This window comes from Sebastes fasciatus, chromosome 15 (genome assembly GCF_043250625.1).
Source record: "Sebastes fasciatus isolate fSebFas1 chromosome 15, fSebFas1.pri, whole genome shotgun sequence".
Taxonomy (NCBI): Eukaryota; Metazoa; Chordata; class Actinopteri; order Perciformes; family Sebastidae; genus Sebastes; species Sebastes fasciatus.
In genome coordinates this window covers 19,621,237-19,631,157 of record NC_133809.1, presented here as the reverse complement: position 1 = coordinate 19,631,157, position 9,921 = coordinate 19,621,237, and the positions used below count along the sequence as shown (strand labels likewise).

The 9,921-nt window shown below is 44.5% G+C and overlaps 1 protein-coding gene across 6 annotated transcripts in view; it reads right to left on the bottom strand.

Moving 5' to 3' along the window:
* Positions 1-9,921, bottom strand: part of LOC141783830 (formin) — a 57,436-nt gene continuing 47,515 nt past the window's right edge. For all 6 annotated transcript variants that reach the window (XM_074661374.1, XM_074661378.1, XM_074661379.1 and 3 more), the window contains 4 exons: positions 8,951-9,002; positions 4,003-4,152; positions 1,954-2,035; positions 1-1,860 (listed from right to left, as the gene is read on the bottom strand). In XM_074661374.1, the coding sequence (XP_074517475.1) occupies positions 1,816-1,860; positions 1,954-2,035; positions 4,003-4,152; positions 8,951-9,002 (329 nt within the window). In that variant the 3' untranslated portion in view covers positions 1-1,815. The remainder of the gene's footprint in view (positions 1,861-1,953; positions 2,036-4,002; positions 4,153-8,950; positions 9,003-9,921) is intronic.

Below are 9,921 nucleotides of genomic sequence, written 5' to 3'. Positions count from 1 at the left end.
TTTGTTCGGCATCCAGTAGTTTATTCTTGAAATTTAAAACAATTCCATAAAATTACAGAGCACCTATACGAGAGCTACTGAAGGTTACACCGACCGACATACACACGGTAGAGGCTACAGCAGGTCCTGGGTCAGTATCAGCTCTTTTTTTTTTTGCTTTTCAAACCCTCTGAAGTAAACCAGCAGTTTATGAAAGATTTTTTTTAACAAAATAAATGGCACACGTGAAAGACTTTGGAGGGTAAATAAAAAAAAGGAATTCAAGGTGCAGTTTTAAGGATACTCTGATAATGGAAGTCTGTCTGAGGTATAACAACTCACATGGCTTCAGGTGATATGCTTAAAATGGTCTCAATACCTAAAATACAACCCTCATCTCTCCAAAGCTAAAAGTATCATCTCTAAGCGAATTACTCAAATTCCACATATCATCACTCTTAATCATCGGGCACAACATACACGTAATATCCAAGTGAAAATATATCTCTCATCAGGCAGCTTCTCAGTCAGTTACAACTCATACAAATACAGCCTCAAAGGGAACAAAGCTGATGCTTTTTGGCAGAAAATAAATCTTTCATTTACATAAATAGACATTTCTTGAATGTTACAGGAGCGTGGTTACATCTTACATTTGCCAAAATAAAACATACTCTTTCTTAGAAAAACAAAAAAATCTAATAAAGGGATTTCATCATGAAGCAATACAATTCATAAATCTTCTAACAAGGAACCTTTGCATAGGAAAAGAGGTGCAAAAAAGTGTGTCTGAAAAATGCACACACTTAAAGCATAACAGGGGAGTGTGGCTTATAGCGAGCTACGACATACAGCTATACAAGCAGTAAAGTGCTTAAAAGGACACAATGTGATGAGGGATTGCATAATGTAGATTTAATATTTTGGGTGCAAAACTTGTTGTGTTCTTCCGATGTTTTTAAGTACATGTTTGTGTGCGTGAGGGGGGCAGAGTCTCGCTGCCAGCTCCTGCTCTTCTCTGGCCGTCGCCCAGGAGAGGTCTGGTGCAGTGCTACACAATACAGTGAAACCGCCACGCACACATGCACGTGACACCCGGCGCTGATCATTCATCATACTCCTCAACGCTGCTCGGTCCCTGCCGATTCTACCACATGACATATTTACAAGACTTTTAATGAGCCGTGGTGAATGAAAAGCTATTCGCTACAGCAAAGAACACTAGCAACTGCTTTTTTGTTTTACCGCTTCCAGAGAGAGAGAGAGAGAGAGATCTGTTTTGTCAACAGAGATTTTCGTCTTCCTGCAGCCGTATCTGTTCACATAACAGCAACTTAACACTTTGCAGGAGCGTTATCGCTCTGCTGTCTTAACATCTACGGTTCAGAAAAAGAAATCTCAGCTCTTGTGAGATCCAGAAGGAGCCTCTTGGATGTGTCAGCTGTTGTGAATCCCACTGACCCCTTGAGACCTTTCACAAGCTGGGCACTCAGAGGTCGCACCGCGCCGGATGAATGAGATCAACCTTTGGCCTTTGAGACTCTCATCACTTCGGCCGTGTCAGCCGTGCATCCTCGCTACAGGCCCCGGCTTCTATCTGTACGGCAGACAGGAAAAAGGCTCGACATGAGGGTGGAGGAGGGCAGGGTGTTAGTAGAGGGCAGAGATATACGGCAGTGGGAGTAGTTAGTAGGAGTCCGGTGAGGTTTTATTGTGAGTCTGTTTGGGGCACAGACAGAAGCCCGCTGTTGTTGCGGCAGGTGGGAAACGCAGGAGAGATGAGGCCTGCACACTTTCTGATCTGCTCCAACCGCTCCTTTTGTTTGCGTCGTTCACTCAGCTGGAAGACACACCGGCTTCCTTCTGCCGCAGCCTCTCTTTCTGTTGGCAAGAACCGCAAAAACAACAAACTGTAGTGTATCAATTTCACACAAGAAAGAGCAGCTTTTAGGAAATTCATAGATCAGTTCTTACCAGGCTGTTGGCATTGATCTTCTTGGTTTCGACTCTCTTCTCCGCCGTGATCTTCTTGATGTTTTCTTGAGCTTCCTTCAACCTGCGGGGGAGAAAAAAATCCACTTGAAAACTTGAAGCACAAACTGAAAGCTTTGAAACTAAACTTGTGAAAACAATATAGAGTCAGAAGCGTCTCGTCACTGTGTCCTCGTGAAGTTGTCTGTAAGGGGCAAGACATTTAAGTGTCTCCCTGCGGCGCCCTGTGTCATGTTGAGTCTCACACACACTGATCCTCTCAGGAGTTTGCGGTCAGTGAAAGCCCTCTAAGTGAGAAGCAGTAGAGAATGACAGTGGGTTGATGAGATAATGAGGCAGCCTTTAAAAAACACTTGGCTTTTTATGAGTGCCCAAACAGTTAATTGTACATAAGCACAATCAGCTGTGAGTAATGTGAGACACGATTACCTAGTAAACAATTAAGAGAGAGCACATGGATCCGCGGCGGAGCCGACAAAGCTCTTCCATCTCACAGAGAGAGTTTGGATCGCAATAGCTGGAGGACATGAAATGTAACATTCATGATATGACGACATCTTGAGTGTGAAGAGCCGTGAAGGCACCGCATGATACCTGAAGCTACAACCCCCAAATGACCACGCGGTAACGAACAGCTTCACTCCTGTGCAGTCCTCCTGCCCTTTGGGCTGCATGTCCAGCATCATTACAGTGTTTATCAGTTGTCCCATAACGCTCGCTAGTAAAGCCAGGCGGCCGCCAGGAGGGTCTGCTGCTGTCCTTCGTTGGAATTCCCCCCCCGCCCCAACATGACGCCTCAGGTCAGAGGAAACATCATAAATTCAGGTCCCAGTGCTTCAGACAGAAGGCCGAGGCCTCAGTTACTCCCGTTTGCCTCCTCTTTGAAGGCCTCCCCTCTCTGCTTTAATTTTTCTGCATCTGCATATCACCCTTGTACAATTAGTGCTTCTTTTGACATGAGGTCGTTAAGCACCTATCTGAAGGTGACGGAGACAAGAAGTCTGACCCGAGGATGAGTTGATTCAGCCTCCGTTTGGTAGCTAAGGTTGTGTTCTGCAGAGGGGTACATCTACTGAAACAAGATATTTTACATCAGGATTTAAAGAGGATATCAGTCAGCTCTTTATGACCGTCACTTTGAGGGGAACTTCAGCAACTTAGCATTGCATGCTATTAAAGAGGACCTATCATGCTTATTTTCAGAAGCATACTTGTATTTTGGGTTTCGACTAGAACATATTTACATGCTTTAATGTTTAAAAAACGCTTTACTTTTCTCATACCAGCTGTGCTGCAGCACCTCTTTTCACCCTCTGTCTGAAACGCTCTGTTTGAGCTCCTGCCCCGCCTCCCAGTCTGCTCTGATTGGTCAGCTGGCCTACTCTGTTATGATTGGTCAACCGAACCAAACTGTTCGGACTCCACTCTAGCTCCGCTCTAACTAGACTTGTTTGTGGGCGTGACAAACCAGCCGCTAAGCAGATATTATGCAAATGTGTTACTTGGTGACATCACCACGTTACGGAAGAAAAGGCAGGACTTCAAGCAAGGTGTGAAGTGCAGACCTTTGCATGCACAAAAAAACTATATAACACACTAAAAAAAGAGAGAAAAAAGCACAAAAGCAGAATAGGTCCTCTTTAAATTGGGGGACAAGACAGATAAAAAAAAAAAAAAAGGTGAAATTTTACACAGAAGAGGCAGCGATATCCCGACTTTTAGTCCTTAGGATCGGTTAAGCTCCAAAAATACTGGATCCTACATTTCCCATAATGCAACTCAATAGCATCTTTCGTTAAACCCTGTCTGATTTGTAAATGCCTGTGTCTTTCAAACTCCATATCCTAAATTTCTAACACAGGCTTACTGTTAAAAAGTTTCAAGAATCTGAAGTAAAACTGATGACTTTTTTTTCTTCTTCCAGAAAGCTCCCAGAAAACTGTTTTCACAAGTTGAGCGACCCCTCCTCCTGATAAGTGTACTAATCGTCATGTGTCTTTGACAGAGAAACCCCACCAGAATCCAACCCACCTCTCCTTGGAGACGTTCTTGCTTTGTCGTATCCACGTGTTCTTGAAGTCGTTGCAAAACTCGTACCAAAGCATGAAAACGAAACTCGGCGGCACTTCTTTCTCCCCGGACTTTGGCTTCACCCCAAAGTAGTTCACCGTGTCCTGGAAACTGTATCGGAAAAAAACAGAGCAGAGGCACAAATAGTGTTGTCTTATCACACATAAACACACTTATAAATAATAAAACATGTTCCAGTGAACTAAGCACAAGGAAGCTAAGGTGTGTGTGTGTGCCCGAGAAACACAGACGAAGGGAGGGTAAAAAGAGTCCGATACAGACACGGCACACGGGGGGGAAAATGATGGATGTAGAGTGAGGCGGGGAGGCGAGAAACAGAGCTGGAAGGAGAGTGTCCACCCTGCTGGGCCACGGGGGAGAGCCAGTAGCGGCGGCTCCATTATCGCATTGACCTCCACGGCCTGCTGGGGGAGACTGCCAGAGGAGACGGAGACAGCCAAGAACAGGCTGCTCCTCCTCCAGGAACACACACTACTGTGGAACTCACACACGCAGCATTTTATCTGGCAGACAATCAAAGATGTGAATATGATATGATATATGCACGTGTGAGCTCACACAGACAGGTGTGCACACACAAAAAAACGCATCAGATCTATGTGAATAAATAGATTTCTGTTCACTGCAGCACCGTTGCAGGCCAGCTCCTCCGCCTAATTCAATTGTAACCAAATCTGAACTCTTTGCGAGGCTCCCAGCAGCACACACAAGGCAGGAAAAGCAGCCCGCTGCTTCAGATTCCCTCCCTAACCCAAACATGAAAGACTTTTTCTAGCCGTGGCTGTCAAAGCGTTGATAAAAGGGGGGCTATGATTCAAGGGATGCTCCCTGTCCCATTGACACCCAGATAGGCTTTGACCTCCAGATGCTAGGTGGCTTTTCGCGACGCTAATCGAAGACACGTTCGGCGAAATGGTGCAATATGCTGCCCAGACGGCCGGCTAAAAGCTGAGAAAAAATAGGGGGGCTTCTGCGTGAGCCTGCTTCCCATTTCCCAGTGATGCGTCATTTTTGCTCCAAAAGAGAAGGAGAGCGCTGTAGATCATCCGGTACAAAAGAAATCAGAGGCTCTGGGATGTTTAGATTGACCAAACTGTTCCAGGTAGCTTTGTTGCCTGGTCTGGTCTCTTCTCCATCAGCTCCTCTGTTGACCCCTGGGTCATCATGTCAAAGCGCGCACAAATCAAGCTTTTCCTTTCACCCCCACCGAGCATGTGCAACAAGCAGATACACAAAAAAAGCTTCATTCAAAACAGATGCACTCACACACGCGAGCACACCTACGAAACATAAACAAAATCAAGCGGACCTTTGTTCGTTTGCGAGCGCAGAACAATTACACATGCACACACACTTCTGTAATGCTATGATGCCATTGCCGTGAGAGGGTTTAGTGCAGCACCCATAGCCGGCATTCCTCACTGACAGCTATAAAAAAAAAAGAAAAAAGGCCCATTACAAAACCATGAGCAGCCGTGAGAATCTGGGAAATATTTGGTCAGGCAACCCTGCATTCCTTTGTTTCCCCAGTAAAACGATTACAGGAGTAAACTCCATGTTGTTGGCTGATTCAGCAGAGGCACTAAGCCGCTTTGCGCCATCGTCGTCATGCAACACCCGAGTAGAATAACTTACGAGCTAAGAATCTATGAAGCCGTGACTGCATGGTGACTGTGGAGGAGGCGGTTGGGCCAAATGAAATTGAGCATGATGTGGGAGAAGGAAACTTAATGAGACGGAACCGAGGACAGAACCAGAAAACCTCAGTGAACCCAAACATGGAGCAGACAAATTAGAACTGCATGTTGAGGGAAAAGGCATCGGCGCTCGCCGCAGATGGGCCAAGTTACTTTTTTTTTTACAAAAAGGTCTCATTAGAATGACATCTCAATTAATTACAATTAAGCTCAATGTGTGTACAGTGTGTCACAAAGAGCTTACTCACTGGTAGGGCTGGGCGATAGTTTAATATTAGCTCTAATTGCTATCTGTTGTCTAAATGGACATCCTGAACAAAATTAGCTTTTAAAGATGTGTGATAGTTTCTGCATTAGGTCACTACACTAACATCAACTATGTCACATGTGATTTTGCATACATTTCTCATATACATTTGCTATGTATCAATATTGGAGCAAGTCCACAGTCACGCTAGCAGCTCTGTGAGGTCACAGCAGTGCTTCCAGCTAACGCTAACATGGCAACATGCTCACAATGACAATGCTAACATGCTGACATTTGACAGGTATAATATTTACCATATTCACGTTTTAGCTTAGCATCCCGAGCATGTAAAATTAGCAAGTTAGCACTAAACACAAACTACAGCTATATGACGCCACTGGGCTAACTCCGGGTCTGAGAAGTGAAGCCAATGCTGAAGTGCCTTAAACTTGCATTCTTTCTAACAGCCAGCAGGGGGCGACGACTGGTTGCAAAAAGAAGTCTGATTGTATAGAAGTCTATGAGAAAATGACCCGTACTTCTCACTTGATTTATTACCTCAGTAAACATTGTAAACATGAGTTTATGATCTCAATCGCTAGTTTCAAGTCTTCATCAATACAGCATGACGTTCATTGAGTAAATTATGGTCCCATTTAGAGTCAAATTATATATATACACTTGATACTAGTGCAAATATGATACTAGAGTTTCGATACCAATATTTAATATACTTACTTTGAGGAATATAAAAATGTTTTTCTACAAACTGTTTTTTAATTAAAAAAAAAAAAAGAAGCCAAGCTTCTCTAATGTCATCAAGCCAAGAAGCCGTAAATAAACTTTGTCTGAATAAAATAGTATTAAAATGGCAAAAAGTCCAATTTATATCTGAAAAGATAAAAAAAAACTACAAATATTTACAAATATATATATAGACAATTTATATAGAAACGATTAATTGAGAAAATAATCGTCACATTAATCAATGAAAATAATCGATGGACACATTTCAGACACGTTTCAGTCCTAATTTGCATCAGTATCCTGATGCTGATTCATATCACCTGGCCCTTCTCCCTGGTGGTTGACTTTGACTCGCAGGCATCTAAACTCACTGACTCCTCATGAGGCCGAGGTATTAGGTAGCACCGAGGATGTGTTGTCTATTTCCTTTATTAACACCATAACGTTGCGGCCGCTGCTGCTGTTGTGTGTGTGTTTGTGCGAGGATCCCTCATCGAGCGCAGATGTGAAAGCCCACCCAGGGCCATGTGAGCCCGCTGACGCCCATATTCATCAACAGCGTGTCACTTTTACGAGGTGGCTCTGTGGGAACCTGAGAAAGAGCCCCCCCCCCCCCTCCTCCTCCCTCCTGCTCTACCTAGCGCCAGTCAGCCAGCCCCCTCTTTAGATGAAATTAAAGGAAAACTTCATTAAAAGGCAAAGGTGCTGTCAGCTGCGGGGCCCTTTTGATCAATATTCCCCTCCAAGTTCAACGCCTTCATTACAGTGGTGTCACTCGTGCACACACGCACACACACACACACACACACACACACACATGTGTCAGTCCAGTTCAACAGGTAGAGATATCACTACATGGCGAGGAGGGCGGGGGTGAGGGACCAGGACAGAAAGCGAGAGGTGCAGCAGCTCCTCAGCAGTTCTCTTGGCTTAAAAACAGCAACATGAAACAGAGCACTTTGAGTTATAGTAATTGTCCGAAGCAATCAACTTCCTAATTGTTTATAGTTTCCATTTTCCTGCGTCCGGCGTCTTTCACTTTGTCCTTTCGTGATTTATTTTGGAAGTGGAAGAGTTGCGATATAAAGCAAACAACTCTGCTCTCTGTCCAAACAAGGCAAAAATAATCTGTTTGCTTTGTTTGCCTGCCCCACCATCTTTTTCCAATATGAAATGTTCCAGATATGATTTCGCTCGGACGGCGAGCTCGGCGGCTGCCAGTGTGTCTCGCGCCTATAAATCTCTCAGAAAACTCTCGGGAGTCTTCTGCGCAAAACATGGCAGATAAGGATGATAGGAACTGAAGGGGAGGAAGCCCAGGGCGTTCAGGCTTAAAACACAGCATGCTGCACGTTATCAGTGTGTGGAAATCCAACGCTGTAATAATGTTTATCTGTCTTTTTACAAAAGGCCTAGAAATTAGTGTATATATAGTTAAAGGGGAACACCACCTAAATTAGGAATTCCAATATGTTATTTCCATGGCCGAGTAAAGTTCAATCCATATTTGTGAACATGTGCTCCTCTCTCTGAAAGCCAGAAACCAGAGAAGTAAGACTCAAACTTGTGATGTCATCAAGTACTAAGTCTGGAGCTGCTCCAAAGACAATGAATGGGAGACTGATTTTGTGGAGTGAATGGGCGTTATTCTATTGTGTTGTCAGTTGTGAAACAGAAAGTATTCCCATATACTCAGATCACTCCTCTGGGTGCTCTTAGTGTCATCTATAACATCTCTCCCCATTCATTGTCTATGGAGCAGCTCCACACTTTATACCCTATAACATCACAAGTTTGAGTTTGAGCGCTCTACTTTTTGGATTTGGGAGAGAGTTGTTTATGTTTACTAATATTTTTTGGACTGCTTTAGACCGTAGGAATAACATGTATGAATTTTTAAAATGTCTGTAGTTCCCCTTTAAAATATATATAAAATTATGCTTAATCCTGCCAAATAAATTGCTTCCAAATCACATCCAACATTCCTGGTCTACTCAAAGTCGGTGTGCAGTTTCAAAATTTACGAAACTATACAAACAGCGAGCATTAGTGCTATCAGAAACCAGCTATGTTATCTATGTGAAGCATACAAGAATTCCCCTTGTCGAGGAAACGTAAATATCATTATCTAAACGTAATCTTTCATTCATAATTTTGAATGCATCTCGGCTTGGGGTTGTTAAAGTCGGTCTCCTACCTTCTCTGTGCTGCGTCGAGTCGATCCTCTTCAGCTGAATGCTCCTTTTGAGCTGTAAAAAAGAGAAAATATTGGATTAAGATATCTCATGGGGCAGATTATGGGACTTTTGGTGACACGGACAACCAAATGTTTCCACTGAGAAGTGATCCCAGGAACACCGGCGTGTCCAGAGGGGGTCGCTGTGGTCATTAGCCCTCCTTACATTTGTCAATTGTAGAGAAAAGAAGACGAAGAAGAGGGGCTCTGGGTTGAGATGTCAGTGACACGGCGAGCACGTTATCCAAGTGACAGTTAAACACACTGTAAAGTTTGACATGCTTCTGAGTGTTGACGCATGAGAGCGTGAGCTTGTGACGCCTGTGCTCAGGGCGGGGAGCGGCGGTCTGTTTGTGGAGGTTGCGTATGTGTGTCGACATACGTGTGCATGTTCTTCTAAGCAGAGCTAAAGCAGGGGCGCAGGGTTGAGCAGAGCAGAGAGAGGCTTGGGAACTGGAGGCTCCTGTGGACTCCTGCCATGTAAAAGTGTCTAAATGCAAGGCAGATGTGTGCGGCGGGCCAGGCCGAGGTGCAAGAATTTATCTAGGGCCAGAGAGTGCCTGTGATCTCAGATTTATTGCATTTTTCCAGATTCATCCTTTTTACAATGATGGGGGACCTTTCCTACTTGAAGATTTAAGAGGGGGAAGTCTCCAAAAAATTGTTCAAAGGCAGGTTTGGGGGTCTTTTGGGAGAAGGTGAGCTTAAGCCTCCGACCAACCACCCCTTTTACTTTTTTTTTTACATGTATGTGGGCAATGGGGCTGAGGTAAACCTAATGAATGAAGGTTGTGGCCATGTCTGGGGTAGGAGGAGGAGGAGGAGGGGGGGAAGAGTGGAGGGGCCGTGACCAATGGCGTTAGTCTCAGTGGGGGTCAGGCTGGCGCCTGAGGTACCCCTCTGGTGCGACTGTGCAGAGGTGGCACTGGAGC